The sequence below is a fragment of the Apium graveolens genome, unplaced genomic scaffold (genome assembly GCF_009905375.1).
Source record: "Apium graveolens cultivar Ventura unplaced genomic scaffold, ASM990537v1 ctg3811, whole genome shotgun sequence".
In the NCBI taxonomy this organism is placed as follows: Eukaryota; Viridiplantae; Streptophyta; class Magnoliopsida; order Apiales; family Apiaceae; genus Apium; species Apium graveolens.
The window spans coordinates 51,163-68,629 of record NW_027418280.1 but is presented as its reverse complement, the minus strand read 5'-3'; the positions used below and the strand labels follow the sequence as shown (position 1 = coordinate 68,629).

At 34.8% G+C, this 17,467-nt stretch overlaps 1 protein-coding gene across 2 annotated transcripts; it reads right to left on the bottom strand.

Annotated features, from left to right (window-relative positions):
* Positions 1–2,370: 2,370 nt before the first annotated feature.
* LOC141701416 (endoribonuclease Dicer homolog 2-like) lies at positions 2,371–14,039 on the bottom strand. Of its 2 annotated transcripts, none has more exons than XM_074505070.1 (23): positions 13,885–14,039; positions 13,351–13,445; positions 12,854–13,031; positions 12,658–12,771; positions 11,957–12,091; positions 11,438–11,522; positions 11,249–11,313; positions 10,741–10,881; positions 10,444–10,572; positions 10,244–10,373; positions 10,058–10,157; positions 9,349–9,541; positions 9,092–9,252; positions 8,748–8,966; positions 8,442–8,668; positions 8,081–8,352; positions 7,563–7,996; positions 7,371–7,474; positions 6,784–6,992; positions 5,745–5,954; positions 4,655–5,059; positions 3,835–4,113; positions 2,371–3,103 (listed from the first exon to the last, which is right to left on the bottom strand). In XM_074505070.1, exons 1-23 carry the CDS (start codon positions 13,897–13,899, stop codon positions 2,696–2,698), a joined length of 4,308 nt encoding a protein of 1,435 aa, XP_074361171.1. In that variant the 5' UTR covers positions 13,900–14,039; the 3' UTR covers positions 2,371–2,695. The 2 variants fall into 2 exon arrangements, with proteins under 2 accessions (XP_074361171.1, XP_074361170.1); XM_074505069.1 differs by lacking the exon at positions 13,885–14,039 and adding an exon at positions 13,537–13,570.
* Positions 14,040–17,467: the final 3,428 nt, after the last annotated feature.

The window sequence follows — 17,467 nt, the reverse complement described above, 5'->3', positions numbered from 1 at the left end:
AAGGCCCAAAAATTTAGCAGCTCGAATCTGTATAAAGTTATGGCTGCTGCCACCATCAACCAAAATCTGCAAAGTTTTATTTTTTATTTCCCCTTGTAGCCTTAAACATCTCGAACTTGTACTACCAATCAGTGCATACAAATTACCATGTTCAACATCTTCTACTTTTCCATCATTAATATTGACAATTTCTGTGATTCCATCAACATTTGTCAAGTCTTCAAACCCTTCAGGCACAGCCCCTTCCAAAAGCAATAAGGACATTTGTTGTTTGCATTTATGTCCACGGCGCCAAGGTTCTTCACAATTGAAACATTGACCCTTCTCAATTTTAATCTGTCGCTCAGGTTCTGACAACCTTTTAATGGGTAATTTATGGTATGAAGGCACGTGAGATGCTGTGTTATGAGATTTATTTGTGAGTAGTGGAAGGGTATTATGATGAGTTTCACGTGGTTGTATATGAACAGTGGTATTCATTGATTTGAAGTTTTGTGGTGGAGTTGAATGATACAATTTAGATTGATTATTTGGTGGTTTCGGATAACAAAATTTTTCTTCAGACAACTTTGAAAGCCCAATAGCGTGTTGTAGGTTATAGGGTTGGGATGTTATAACTTTACATTATATATCATGTCTTAAACCACCGATGTAACATCCTTTAAGAAATGATTCAGGTAATCCAGGGATTTTGTTAGTCAGGTGTTGAAATTGTACCTCATAATCCGCTACTGAACCGGTCTGCGCTAATTTGGCGAGTTGAGTGTTAGGATCATCATACGGAGAGGGACCAAATCGTATACGCATCTGCATCTCAAATTCAGGCCACGAGCGTACTAAATGGTTTGTTTCCATCCATTGAAACCATGTGGAAGCAGCACCATCCATCCAGGTGCAAGGCTGCTAACGAAAGTTTATTCGCCTCTGGTGTCCTGTGGTACTCAAAAAATTTCCTGGCTTTTGTAAAGCCATTCATTCGGATCGCCGCTTTCAAATCGAGGAAGAATCACCTTAGGTTTTTGCTGAAAGTCGTCATGTCGTGCTTGAGGTGCAGGACCTTCACCGCGACCTTGTAGACCATTAAATTGCTCTTGCATAACTGAAGTAAGTGTTTATCGTAATTGCTCGGTGAACGATCGAGTGAACTGCTCAAAGAGCTGTTCCATTTTGTTATTTTCTGCCATGATACTCTCTCAATGAAAGCACCAGTGAAGCTATTTTAGAGTCTCAGCCAGACTTTGCAACTGATGAAAGGAGAAGAAAATACTAAATGATATTATTCATATGTCTCTAGCTCAATACCACAATACCAGGAGCTTATATAGTCATACGGATAAACATTCGAAAAGATACCATTCTAATCATAAACAATCACTTAATGACTAATAGATAAACTCAACTATTATCTCCTAACTAATAGAGTACTACTAATAAACTACTACTAATAATAAACTACTACTTATTTATTTATTTCTTCATTTCCTCCTGCTGCTGCTGAATTCTTGCAACCATGCTGGCTCATTTCTTGTACGCTTAGATTTTCTGAGTTCTTGTTCAACTCTTGCCTCCTCTACTTCCTCGTTATATGATTCAGGTACTTCATTTTTATTAGCCAAGTCAGAATTCTCATTAGCCAATTCCGACACGCGTGAGACTTCTTCTACTGCAACAGTATATATACCAAAATCCATTTGAGCGCCATGCATTTTCCATCTCAAGGAACTGATTAAGACTCTGTTTAGGAATATTGTTGAAAATTGTTGTGCTGTGAAAAAAAATTGCTAGTGGAAAAAGTGATGTCAGAAATATTAGATAACTGTTTGGTAATTTTTTGTAATTTATGTATATTTTGATATATAATATATAAAAATAATATTTTGAGCGAGGAGCAAGTGGTTGTGGATCATAAAGTATTTGATATTATTGAGGTTGAATATATTCACTTCATCGTTCCAGAATATTTCTTGGACCTCCTTTATGTAGTAATCCATCTTAGTTCTTTGCCATTCGGCCATTCTTCAAAGGTTAAGGAAATTCATCTTGTTCCCATGGTAATCTTGCATGATTCTACAAAACTCGTGGTCAGAGTTTTTCCCAAGTAGGGGAGAATATGATGACAAACCGGAATGAAAATAGAAGGAATTTTTTATTTTCACCGGTAAATAGTTTATTTATATATGTTATTGAGAAATTATTGTATTTACAGAATATTTTTTATGTGCAGCTAGTAGTTTATTCATTTTGTACATCATTTAATAAGACAAGAGCATGAATACAGTGAGACACATCAATAACAACAGAAAAAATAATCACCACGTACCATCTTTAAAGAGAATAAGAAGAATGTATATGCAAGATACAAGAAAAGAATAATAATAACCAAAGGCTTTGTCATTCAAATATAGGTAGACTTAAATGTCTCTTAAAAAATGAACTGGACAAAGATTTATTTAGTCCTAAATCTGCCTTGTACTTTTAAAACACACCTTTTATAATTCTTCAAGGACCTTATGCAATTAATCCATACAATTTACATCGCCTAAGATTGTCATTTTATAACAGATTTAACCCTAAAACTTCTAAAAAAATCTTTAAAAAAAATAATACTATATCTTTTTTGTCATCTTTTTATTGAAGATAGCACTACTAAGTAAATTCAGTACTGAAGTTCAGCATATAAGGAACCATGGCTCTCTCATTTTTCTTCCTTTCTCTTTTTACCGTTTGGAGACGAGAGGAATGGAGTTGGATGAGGTTTGGTGGACATGCTCTCTTTTAATGACTTCAAAACAGCTTTTGAAGCAAGTTTCTTGGCTTCTGCCTTATTAGGAGCAGTGCAAGACTCTTGGTATATGATGCCACTAGCTTCAACCTCAACTGTAACAGCTGCCAAGCTATTATCACATGATACAACAGCCTTTTTCAGCACATAGTTCTCCTTTTGGCATAACTGATGCAATTCTCTCACAGGTTGAAGCTTGAGTGTCCTGGGGGAAACCATGGGATCCAAAAGTGGTCGTATACTCCTGAATACAATATCCTTTCTGTAACCAGAATCAACTAGAATTGCTCCTGCTATAGATTCTATTACATCTCCAAGAACCTGTACCACATCCACATGCACAACATAATCAAATTAATGCCCTAATTACTATCTCAACTGTTTTCATTCACAAATGTTGTAAAAACAAATATTATTTGGAAAGATTTATCACATGATTAAGTTACCATGTCCTTGATAATCAATACATACTCGTCTAAGGAATATCTCATTTTGGTATTTATGAGAGCAGAATTTATATATTTATCTATTACTATTTCTCAAATAGAAAATGGTAATTGGATGTGGACACCTCTTCCTGAATGTCATAGATCTTCCACAGCAACCCTAAAGTTTTAAACTTCACTATTCTGACATAAAAGAAACGCTTTATGAGGTTCCACATAATGCAAATCAGAAGTTCAGCAATCGGTGCAAAATAAATCATTTATTACACAGTTAATTACACGGGTAGACAAATTATAAACAAAATTTTAGGTTTTCAAGCAATGCAGAAAAATCCAATAATCTTCAACTTCAACACCTTTAGTCTCATTTCAACTTGTGAAAATTAAGTTAATGTTCAAACTTATCCATTACCCTTGTAAGAGCTGGAGCTTTATAGACTAAGGCAGTATTTTCAAAGTAAGAAGACAACAATAGTTAATATAATTAAATATCACAGATAAAGGAACATCAGATGCTATATTCTAAAAACTCAAAACATGTTGTGAAAGGAAGTAAAAAAGAAAATACACAGTAATCACATCAAGCTTAATATTTGAAACACTAACCTTAGGAAGAGAATTCTCGGACTCCCATCCAAATGTTGCTCCCATTAATGATGGATCTAAATCTTGAACAGCGGACGCTATTTGCCATTGAAGTTTTTGCGAGGCATGGAGAATGTGTTTCTGCAATCCAACCTTGACCGCAGAGAGGGAATAACAATCATTATTTACAGAAGCAGACCTCAGATCAGTTAGCAATCCAGGTGACATTTCAGGATATTCATTGTACAGATGCATGGTTATGAGATAATCCAGTACAGAATCTCCAAGAAACTCAAGACGCTGCAGATGCAAAAGAGAAATATATAATCATCAAATTAAGATTTAAATACAAATTGACTTGTCGAAAATGTAAGCCATGCTTTTAATTGAAGTAGATAATTCTTTATGTAGAAGATACATTTTAATCATCAAATATATATCATTCTCCCTCCACAAAAAAAACATTTGACACTGGAGGTAGCTCTACTACTTAAAGAAACGTAATTTATTTCCGTTTCCATCAAAAGCACAGCCAGAATTGACATCACGCAAATCCTACGGAATGGTTCCAAGGCTGAGCAAATAAATACCATAGAACGCATATTGGATGAGTGCATCCATGTTACTTGCTTTGATCATCACAACACCTAACAAAATATCTAATTCCTCATCAATTTATCCTGTATACACCATCTATACAGACTGGAACAAATGAGAAGGGAATTAAAAGAATTTATGATTACCTGAACTATTCAGAAACACATGCGTCTAAATCCCTATACAGTATAAGTAAAACATGCTTAAACTGAAACATGAATGAGATGATGAAAAGAATTGGTACCTGATAGCACTGAGGAATCTGAGGTAGCATATAAGAACCATGTGTTAATGCTTCAACAAGTAGTGAAGCATCACTAAATGAGTACTTAAGTATAGACTCAAGGTAGCTGATATTAATAAGCTTTTCTGGATTTGCTGGAAAGCTCCTCTTATATGGTACATTAAAAAAATCAACCTCAATACCAAGCCAATTCATGAATGACAATGCTGCAACTTCACCGCCACAGCTAAGGAATACACCAATTAAAGCCTCAACGACATCTGCTACAACTTTACTTTTAATTTTCCGTGTACCTTTAGAGAATATTTTTGTCGCAGTAGATAGTTTAATTTCACGAAAATCCTCCATCTGATCGCCAGGAATCATCCACACCTTGGGATCAAAGGGTTCATTACGCGTAAAACCCTGATACATATAACAATACATTACTTAGTACAGATAACAAAAATACAACTTTGATGTTTGAGAAGATGAGATTGTATATTTAGGTAATGCAGTAGTATTTAATAACAGAAAACTTAAACTCGTCATAATATTGAAAAATGAAAACCAGTTGAAATAACACAACTCAAGGGTTTGTCCCATGGGCTTCTATTCCCCTGTGTGTACCAAGGGGAAGCTTCAAACCAGGGACCATGGGAAGGCCTTAGGTGGATGTTAACTTTTAAATTCTATCAAAGACTAGCAGAAAGAAAAACAAGAAATATACCAGGAGTTTACGGCTTCACCCGAGCTTGCATAGGTTAGCATTAGATATCAGTTTTTTTATACTAATAATGCCTTCATGTTTATCTTGGTGCACTTTAACATACATGTATAATCATTACCAATTTACAAAATAACATTTAATAACATGTGCTTAGTAACTGGAAACTGATAACTTGTCATAATAATGAAAACCAGGTGACTTGTACCCTCCAGAGTCCACACTAGGGAAAGTAAACACAACTCAAGGGTTTGTCCCACTGGCTTCCATCGCCCCATGTGTACCAAGAGGGAGCTTCATACCAGGGAGCATGGGAGGGCTTTAGGTGGATGTTAATTTGTAAATTCTATCAAAGACTAGCAGAAAGAAAAACAAGAAGTATACCGGGAGTTTACGGCTGCACCCGAGCTTGCATAGGTTAGCATTAGATATAATTTTATCTTTTTTTAAACTAAGAATGCCTTCATGTTTATCTTGGTGCACTTTAAACACCTGCTGGCAAGCAGCATATTTCAGAAATGAATCCCCAAGAGCCTCCAGTGACTCCAGATCAAATTTCTCTTGGCATTTCTTTGTAGTAATTGCTTCCAACACCTAATACCAAGAATTAAAAGATTAAAATTTGGACATACTATAGCTAATAATGCAAAAGTTGGTTCTGCATGATCACATGAAAAGACAAACAGTGGAGAAGTTTCCACTTTACTAAAAAAAACATTTCTATCCTTTATTGTGATGTGGAGCTGCTGCAGCTTACACCAGACATTATTGGTACATCCATGATAACAACTACACTAGATACTTCAGCACATAACTAGGCTTTAGCGACCAAGTCCGTGAAATTCTAACTTAAGAATGAAATGTACCACATGTATACACGTAATGGAGTTGATCAAGTTTGCTAAACTCGATTCTGTGGACCAACATTAAGATACTAGCCTCCACTTGCTGTTTATCTGATTATGAGTTGCAACAAGTCCGCATACAATATATTTTCACAGTTATTTTGCACCGAACATATCACTCAAGACACTATTTAAAAATAGGATTCACAGGCTCATGAAATTTCTGTTTATCAAAATCTACCTAGATCGACACACAAATGGCTATTCTGCACATGAACATAACTTTAAAACTAATTAAGCAGCAGCCCCACAAATTTAAACCAGCTGAAGGAAGGGCGATAACAAGTAAGTTAAGTATACAACGTAACGATTATGAGGCATTAGAGGAACAGCTTTCCCATTCCATTTGTTTGTGAGGAAAGACCTCACCTACTCTCTTCTTATCATTTTATTATAAGGAAAAGAAAATTGTACTCGAACAAATTCACAAAAACCACAAAGCAGTATATGAGCTTTTGTAATCTTATTGGAATCAAGAGCTCATACTTCCTTTGCCAATGAGATGGTATTAGAGATACCTTGATGGTTGGAATCTTAGCTGTAGCAATGGCATTCTGCTTACAGTAATCTGCATGCATCTTTTTTACGCTGCTAGCAATGAGCAAAGATTCTATTCGATACATGATTGCAGATGCAAATGAAAACGAATAACAGGTGCTGACAGAGATAGGTGACATTATAATTGAACAAAGTTCAGGAGGCAGTTCCACAAATCCATTGCTTCGTTCTACATTTTAAGAATATATCAATCAGCACGAGGAAGTACCATGTATAATACTGACAAGAATAAGATAAGTTTCAGTATTTATATAAGCTTTCCTTTCGTGCAATATCTAATCATCAGTACCAGAATTTAATTCAGAAAAAGCACCACATCTTATATATCATTAGTGCAGTTGAATACATTGCACGCTTCATGTATATGATATCAGTTGCTATTAGAGAGCTGATTAACAATATGAACACAGCTTTAAAAATGATGTACGAAAGGCCTAGATTAAGTCTAAAATCTGGTTTCATTGGACAGTATCCAATGATCTCCACATACACATATTAATTGACATTGAGTAGAAGAAATAATAGTAATAAAAAATTAAATGCAAACCTTGTTCCTTCCGCTTTTTATACTTGTGAAGATGATTCTGTACTGGAAAAATATGTCTTCCCTTGAGTAAATGTTCCCTCACAAATTGCAATTCAATGCCATGTCTGTATTTGCATGACAAAGGATATACATTACTCAATGCTGGTATTAAACCTCAAATAAAATGCTGAGATACACAAAGACTTGACTTACCTTTTCTCATAGTAGTCTTTGTAAGTTACAGATTCTCCATCCTTTAAGTTCATCATTGAACATCCATTCATGCCTTCTAATGTGCCCAGTATGCAATATATATAACCATTGTGAGGTGTGCAGACCAAAGAATTTTCTAGAACACACCTGCAGACCAGACCATTCCTTGTTTGCATGATATTATATTGGTCTTTGGGAAAAGGGCAGTTTGCATGATCATGGCAGATAATTCCTCTTTTAAACAGAACAGAACTAACACATCCCCAGTCAATAGTCGGTGACAGCTGTGAGCCAGTAGTTGGAAGTAGGAGATAGTCGTAAACAGTAAGGTCTCTCAATGGGTGAAAAATATCAAGTGTCTCCTTCAATTTATTATAATTGCTATTATAGAGAACTCTAAAAAGTTTTACTTGAAATTTCTGGCACGTGAGAACCTAGCAAAAGAACAATTGACATTCAACAAATAGAAGACATGTTTTTATCACGAGTAGTTGAAGCAATGCAAAAATATATATCACCTGTTCAAAAGTAAGACTTATGGATCCAGCATATTTGATGTCAACTGCTAAACTGCCCCTATCAACTTCTAACTCAAATGTTAAGTTGTTTTCATCAAAAATAAGCTCACTACTTGCAGCAATCATCAGATGATCAACTTTTATATCACAGTTAAATCTACTATCCAACTCTAGAAGATAACAGTAGTATGTTTTTCCAGCTTCGTTTAGAACTTGACCAACAAGTTCTGGAGGAACATAGATATCGTGTTCATCGATATAATCCAGATGACCTGCAATTTTTTATATTAACCATGAATACGATATCGTATGGACACAAAAAGGTAGACACGCTTTTAAAGAAACAGAAAATTCTGATTACCAATTTCTTCATTATCTTCTTCTTCCACCACAATATCAGGTACAAGATTGTCAGTCAGCGCTCCCATTATATGCAACTTTTTGCATGCTTCTAGGCATGCAAGTTGTTTCAGTGTTTTGACACTTCCATGAACAGTAACTGTAGGTAATGGGCAGCTTTTGGGAAAATATAACGTGCATTTCTCTGACTCCTTGTCAACCGCGCATCTCGGAAAGGGTTTAAAGTATCTACATGGGAAAACAAAAAATCAAGTGTGAAAAGAAATATAACTACTAGGTGGACATAAATTAGATACTAAAGACAAACCCATCAGAAGGTAGGCGAGAGCAGTAGAAGTAAATCAGAGAAATGCTGGAACTCAGTGTTACAATAGCTCCGGTAGAGTCAACCCGATAGAATACTTCATTATAAATTTCAGTATCAAGTGGTTGACAAGGCACTGCAGCATGGCGCAAGGATTCCTGCCTCATTACTTGTCCACTAGAAAGGTAATTTTCTACTCTAACTAGCGAAGAATTGTCGTCACTACATTTGTAACAAAAAGAAAATAACATTCAGAGAAACCCAAAACTTGATTTGGCAAAGTTCAGAAACTTGTCACCTCGCATACTACAATATTATAGAAAAAATGAAAACAAAATGAGCCTCACCTTTTCACCAATAGCAAAAACTCTGAGTTCTGCATCCTAGCCCGACCTCGAGACTGAATAAAACTGCAAACTGTAGCTGATGGATCAAAGCGAACAACAAGATTGCAGCTCTGAACATCCAGCCCTTCTTCAAGAACTGATGTTGCAACAATAATGTTCACCTGCACATATAATTCATACAACATCAAACAATTAATTAGGAAATATTGTTCTTCCAAAAGTGATATAATTGCATATACACAGCACATAATGAATACCGTTCCCTTGCGAAATTCTTCGATAATTTTGTTTTGGGCCTTCCTACTCTGTGGAAAGCAAGTATTGCTTCCTGCCATATATTCTGTCTTCCATCCACTCAGGCTAGGAAGCAAAACATTTAATAAGCGACGAAGCACAATAGCCGTTATAACTCTTTGTACGAAGACTATACATCTCAGATCTTTTAATCCCCTGTGTGGATAAGCACGCATGAAAGATATTAGATGAAATTTTTATACAAAGATACACTATAACAAATCGAATGTACACATGAAAACTCAAACCAATTTTTACCGGAAACTCAGACCTTCTGACACAACTTTTGTTTGATAGCTATCAGAAATATATTTAAAAAACCAACCAATATTGATTTAAAAAATCAAACCAATCTTGTTAAAGAACTACTATATGAAAAAACCAGTTAGTTTAGCATATTATTCCTCTAAGACTAATAGTACCCGCCGAGATTATATATAAAATCTGAGCTTGAAAAACTTAAATGTGTACCAAAAAGATGATGGTTGCTTGTGTCATCTATCAGCACAGCATCATAAACTTATTATACGTTACAATATTAGCTCCAAGGGAACACAATTTTGGAATTTTAAGTTTTTTAATATAAATTATCAAAAAGGCATGATTTTATAACACCCTTCACTGAATAGTTCTATGTATCAAACAAGGAAAAGTTAAGTGTTCCAATCTAACCTGCGTTCAAGAAGAGATTCAAAGAGACAGGTAACTTTCGGGGAGAGATAGCCATTTACCACATTAGCTTCCATATCATCACTTATAGACCAGTCAGGGTCTAATGAATAAAATATATAGGGAAACAATTAGTAGCAACAAAGGAAATTTCTAGTAGCTTAGTCATTGCACGAGGAGGAAGCATACCAGAAGGCATATAACCAGAGAGAAGTTTAAATACATCCGATCTGAAATCTGCTATAATCTTCTCCCCGCACTTATCCAGTTTTTCCCATATAAACATCTCGTTTACTTGAGATGATAAAGAATCTGCCGCCTAATAAAACATAATTGCTGCTAAATAAATCAACATTATAATATGAAAAAAACAAAGTGCAGCCAGATACCTTTATGGCTAACCAAAGTCCAAGTTCACTTAAACAAAAGGAAAAGGTTGAACATAATTTGAATAATCTCTGCCTTGTACTTTCCTTCTCTGACTCCTCGATGTTTGCTTTTCCAATGTCACATTCAAACTGTTAAAATTGCAAGTCAAACACCATCATGTGAATATATAATAATAGTAATAATTTTATATTAGAATTATACTAAAAATAATAGTTACTATATTAATAGCTATTTATATTATTACCATTACGCTAGTTATAATGATAATGATGCTAAATAACAATTATTGTAAGTACCTTTTTTTGCAAAGTCTCCAAGTCGCTAGTTATATTTCCATATAACGGGTACAGAACATCCACATCCCTATAACTCTTGAGCTTCGGAGTTGACATTGCAATATACTCTGCTATCACAGACTCACTACTGCAAGTAAATACCTATACCAGATGGGAAACATACTAAAGTCACTTGGTCAATGCATAACTATATGAAGAAAAATAATAACATCAGGCCATTAATTAAGAACACAAGTTACTTTATTCAAGTATCAGGTATTAGATATCATCACACCCGTTCCAAAGAAAAAAGACATGTGCTTATTTATTTGATATAATATATCTTTGACAAGCCAAGCTATAGAAAACGAAGACTATGGTTCTAGTAAAACAAAAAAAAATCTAGTAAATAATGCTTTCTCCGCCCATTAATATGCAATAGCTACTTGTCATTCATCAAATTCCACCCCCCACCCCCACATGCACGCACGCGCAAAAATATAGAAAAGAGAACATTGATGTATGTTACCTTTGAATTCATCAAGTTTTCAAGTTCTTGGATTTGCTTCCAGTAACCTAATTTGTTACTTGAACCTAAATTTGGAGAAAAAAAAGGTATGTAGATCAAGTTTTTTGTCCTCTGGAGCTGTCCAGGCTCACCATTTAGTGAAGTTATCTTTAAGATTAACAATACATATAAAAGTCACTGCTTGTGTACCTTTTGTGTTGATAGGGGAGGCGGTCATCCCTAATATCCTTGGTAGTTGCGAGTTATTAGGTTCCACTTGCCGATGATAAAATTCCTGTGGTGAGTTATCACAAAATCAAAGGTAGATACAATGTGATAAAATTCAGATATAAACATCAAACAAAAAAAGAGAGGATTCTATAACACAAACAGCAGCGTCAACAATGATATTTAAGCTACTACGTACAAATAACAAGAGTGTTTTACACAGCTTCTTTGACTCAAAGAAGTATGGGTCAACTCTAGCACCATAAAAGTTGGATCCTCGTAAGTCTAGGCTACTACATGAACCAAATTATAGGTTCAAGTGGATTCAAGTCAAAGTGAAGTCGAGATTGGCATAGTTTACAAGTATAGACCACAGAAGCGTGAGCCAAGTTTTCATGGTAACCATTGATGGAATAATCTACTTATATAAAGAACTTGGTCGACTGGTTTATAACATGTTACTGTAACTTTAGTTCAATAGTATTGCATAGATTGACTTACCGTCATAATGCAAGCATAGGGGTGTCTACCTCTAGCATGATGGCATTCATCAAATATTAGAATCTTTATTGTCTCAAGCTTTATGAAACTGTGCCTCAAGGCATTAAGCAATATTTGTGGTGTCATCACAAGCACCTGAATGACGACAAAAAGGAGTTAGTAAACTCATGCAGGCCACAAAATTGACAGCAAAAACAGGTTTCAGTATGCCAAAATAGAAGAGCTACTTTATATGCCTTAACATAAAGCCATGAACACAACACACTACAGTTCTGCTAAGATTATGCAGTAACTTATACAGACAGGAAATGTAGAAGTAAAAGAGAGAAGATTAATTGATTTTCAACTGAATTTGTTTTACTAAAACTTCCTTTCGTATCTACTTTAGACTTGGTTATTTTCTTTAAGTCTGTTCGCGCTCACTTGATAATTAGAAAATAAAGAAAGCTTATTTTTGTACAAATTCACTTGCTATTTTTAAAACCAAGCAACAAAGAACAGAACATATTTTTTTCTTAAATTTCTAATCTTTTTTCTGTTGCTTACGTCATTATCAAGTAAGAGACATAATGAAAGTGTCGGTTATTATAATGATTCAAATAAAGTATGAGATTATAGCTATTGAATAAGAACAAATAATTAAAACAGAGACATCATTATTTTCTAAAAACAAGATCGACTAAAACAGAAATCACGCTGACCTCAAATTCATCCTGTTGCTTCTTCCAATCGGCAGCATTCCAAAAATCAACACCCATTTCTCCCCAATACTTACCCACCTTTAAGTCCGTATGCATTTCGACAACCTCAGCTTGCTATTCATGATTTAAGGAAGAATCTAGTTAAATCCAACACAATCAATTTCAGACACATATTAATTGGATAATTTACACGTACTTGAGATACCAAAACCACAGTGGGGACAAGGAAAACAGCAAGAGAACTGGACGGTTTCCGCAAAAGGTGGGCGTAGTTACGCATAAGCATAATAGCAATGAGAGTTTTTCCAGAACCAGTTTCCAAGAACACAACGGTATTCTGTTTCATAGCCATTTCCAAGGCATCCAGTTGATAACTAGCAAATAGAAAACAATTAAAACAAGAAACACATTAATTAAAACAAATTTATAAACATAAATTACATATTTAATTTACTTTACTAAAAAAATAAAAAGAAAATACCAATAAACAACAAAATATATATAATCAGCAGCCTCTTGGCATGGCGCTATCTAACTCAAATTATTAGAGATCGAGGATCGGAATGTTGTGAAAAGAACAAGGTGGGTGGGTGTTTAATTATCAAAGTGTGTGCGTGTGTGTGTATATAAATATAAATGCATATATATGTACAACACATGAGTTCAATTATACACACACACATATATATATACCTCCTAGCAAAAGGAAAATGGTCATCAGACAATTGTTGAGCAGCTTGAGGCAGCGCCATATCAACAACAGTGTCTTTGTTGTGAGAAGAATCAACCTTGAAAATGCACAAATACATATAAGTTCCATCATCTATAAATCATCTGATCTGTGTGTGGGATTGCGAGAATAGTTAATAAAGATTGTACCTCAAAAGAAATAAAATCAAGCTTGTAGAATGTACAACACATGAGTTCAATTATACTTATACACATGTGTAATTAAGAATCAACAAAGATTTATTGAAAAGGACATACAGTAAAAAATCACCCTACCCTTGGATAGTGTAGAATACTTATAAATAAAATTACACACAAAGCCCTGAAATAATTGATTCGAAAGAATGACAAACCCTGGAAATGAAGAAAAGTATATATATATATATAACACATGTTCACATGAACATAATTCTTTGATTAAACACATAAAGAAAACACGATTGTATACAGAAAATGAAACAAGTAAATGTAAAATAAAAACAAGCGAAGAGAACATACGGTTAAAATAGCCATGGAACACTGAGAGAGAGAGAGACTGAGAGAGAGTATGAAAGAAATCAAATGAAAAACACAACAGAACTTGCTACATACGCCTTTTGGTGGAGTGTTGTGCTCTAATTTATAAAGGGAATGTTGAGCTAATGAATTTAAATTTACGTACAGATACGCGGGCCACAGCACGTGAGTACACTACTACTGAGTCGTGTATCTGTATGTATACATTCGTGTGAGTGAGTGTCTGTTCATATCCATCACATGTGCATTGTTAACCTAACACCTTCTTCTCTTTCTTTTTCCTTTTTTTCCTTTCTTTTTTAATACCTAAAATTCCTTATATTTTATAAATCCAGGGTTCCAGGTGATTTATTGTCCTTTACTTTTTCATATGGTTAAATAACGTGAATCGGAATTAGTCGGTAAAAATATGTGATTAATCAGAAAACTATCATATTGTTTAATAAAAATACAAAATACTTTATTTATTAAATTATACTCCCTCTATTCCTCTCATTTGTTTACACTTTCTTTTTTGGGATGTCCCTTCCAATTGTTTACATTTCAAAATTTTCCAAAAATAATAAAATTTTTATAATTTTTAAATTAACTACATTCACTACTTTCCTCCCCTATACCCACATTATACATATAATATTAATCGGTCTCACTACTTTACTCATTTTTTCAACTTTTCTCCACTAATTTATCATTTTTCTTAAATTTCGCGCCCCACCCAAATATAAACATTTGGGAGGGACGGAGGGAGTATATATCAATTTAAGAAAAAAAAATAGTGATTAATTAAATTATAAAATTTAATTGAAAGCGCATCTTAAAATGATTAGTCGGGTGATTAATGAGTAAAATCAATTATTTTTATAACAGTGATGATGGTGTATTCACTTGTCTTATATATTTTTCAAATTAATTTATAATTTAAGTTTGTATCAACTTTATATCTATATCTAGGTGAGTGTACTCATTTCAGATTTTAATAAATTTATAATAATTTATGAATTTTATTAAATTTTGTATATATATGAATTGTTAAATTACACACAAACTTGATGCTGATTTTTTTTAATTATGTACCATTTTTAGTGGATTTCAATGGATAGATTTATTAAAATTTTGGTAAATTACACAAAATCTTTTAGAGGATCTTACAAGTGTTACAGGGAGAACTTGGTCTAAAAGTATTTTTGGAGGGTGCTAGATTCACGAAACAAAAATGGATTTTTTGCTAAACATAAGAATAACACGAAATGAATATAGATGGACTGATTTTATTGATTGAGTACTCAAATGCCAGAGAAAATACGTATATCCTCTATAATATAAATTGTCCTTAACCTAAAAGAATAGGCATAGGTACCTCATTTTAGGGGTTCAAGTCACACGTAGAGTTATTAGAAAACAAGTTACCTTTAGACGGGCAGGGGTTTCGTTATGTCCCTCAAGGTTCAGGTCCAGTAGCCATGGTTTAATCCCCATTTTGGCTTTATAACTGTCATGACACGGGGTAGAATCTTCTCATGAATAGGTACGAGAGCACCTTTAGCCTCGCACGCGATGCCCGTGAACGTTTACATGTGTCGTGTGTGACGGCTTCAACCCTGGGGTCAGGGGCTGACGTCACCCAAATATAACAAACTACGAATATAAATTACTAATTAAACTTTATTATAAAATACGACCCCAAACCAGGAGCCGATGCAGGTTTAAGTATTATTTAGGTTACAACACAGCAACTAACTTATTCTATAATCTGACACCCTAACTTATTACAGCAACTCATCAGACCTCAGGGTCTAATACAACTATCTCAGAGAAGCCGGGACCGAAGTGGGCTGACACGCTACTCTGCCCTGGTCTTCTAGACATCTGCAATAAATAAGTACAAAACAAGCTGCAAGGGTGAGCAATTAATTGCTCAACAGATTTCTAATTGACACCTAGGGCAAAATTGGCTTACTGGAACTTTATCTTGGTTGGCCACTTCTATAGTCAAGGGCTCAGTTAAATCTTCCAACATCAAATCCATATTACTTCCACATTCTTTAGATATAAAAGACTTAGATGCTCCTTAGTCAAACAAAACTTTAAAAGGCACGTAATTTAGAGAAAGCGTACCTGCAATTACATCTGAATCATCAACATTAGATCTCTTGGTCATCTTGAAGGTTCTGGCTCTTGCTGTGCTGGTTGCCGGTCCTTGAGATTCACTACCTCCTACGCTGCCCTGAGTAGCCATCTTGCAGTTTTTGGAAATGTGCCCAACCTTACCACACTTAAAGCAGGTGACTCCGAGGTTCCCTTAGTTACACTGTGACGCATAATGACCCTTTTTATCGCATTTAAAGCACTGAACATCCTTCATGCATTGACCACTATGTTTTCTACCACATGACTTACATTCCATAATTGGCCTGGTTGACTGAACTGGGGCAGAGGCAACTGAGGTGACACCGGAACTTGTCTGAGTAAAGCCTTGCCTCCTAAATCTCTTGTTCCTGTTCCGGCCAAACTTCCTTGGGAACTTCTGACTGGACTCTTCTCGATCCCCCTTATCAGCACCACTATTAAACTTCCTCTTCTTATCACTCCTCTCCTTGGAGGCCAACTTCTGATCACTTTCAATCACTAGGGTTGCTTGAACTATAGAGGTATACATTTTAAGCTCTAGGGCCAACACTCCACTACGAACTTCAGGCTTCAGTCCTTGCTGAAACCTTCTAGCTTTCTAAATCTCGTTATTCACATATCCAGGGGCTACTCAGGCCAATTCCTTAAACTTGGCCTTATACTCAGCCACACTCTTCTCTCCTTGCTTCAGTTCCAAAAACTCTACTTCCAACTGACTCTACAAACAATCTGGAAAATACTTTTCTAGGAACAACTCAGTAAATCTGGCCCAAGAGACAGGGCTGTTAGGTAATAAATTATATACAGAGGGGGGGGTGAATGTGTTTTTCTGATTTTAGGATTTTCTTGAAAGTTAATGGTTGAACAAAATAAATTAAATCTTGTATAGAAAAGTGTTCATGCAGAGTATAAACTTGCAGAAAATAAAGAACACAGATTTTCAAAACTCACTTAATTTTATATTAAAAATTAAGACTGTTTTGCTACAAAATTTCTAAGCTCTTTGATGTTAAAGAGCCCAGCTTCTTCTTGAGAGTGATACAAGATGTTTGATCTAAATTGTTACGTCTAAATAGAGGACCAGTGTTAACTTTATAACTCAGTTAACTGCTGGTTTACACAGTAGATAATAAACATGATATTAGCTTTTCTAAACTGTCACTTGTCATTTCTATTTATAAAAAAACAAATCTTCCATTTCTGACTTAGCATATCTTTAGCATCCCATGTTCACTTTAATCTTCCTCTGTCAGTTAATCTTTGTCATTGATCTTGCACACTCTTCAAGCTGCTTTTTATAGACTTGTCAATCCAGCTGTTGGATTGTTTGTTGATTGTTTATCTTGGATATTAAACTGATCAGCAATTCTGTACTTTGAGACTATACCTCGAGATCTCCAGTTTGAATTAATAGAACACTTGACATCTCGTTAAGTAC

What these genes read in the sequence shown, in the direction of transcription:
- LOC141701416 (XM_074505070.1), bottom strand. An exon ending in AAAACTTGATGAATTCAAAG is followed by an intron (nt 10,882 to 11,248) that starts GTAACATACATC and finishes CATCTGGTATAG; the next exon opens with GTATTTACTTGCAGTAGTGA. An exon ending in TAAAAAGCGGAAGGAACAAG is followed by an intron (nt 6,993 to 7,370) that starts GTTTGCATTTAA and finishes CTTAAAATGTAG; the next exon opens with AACGAAGCAATGGATTTGTG.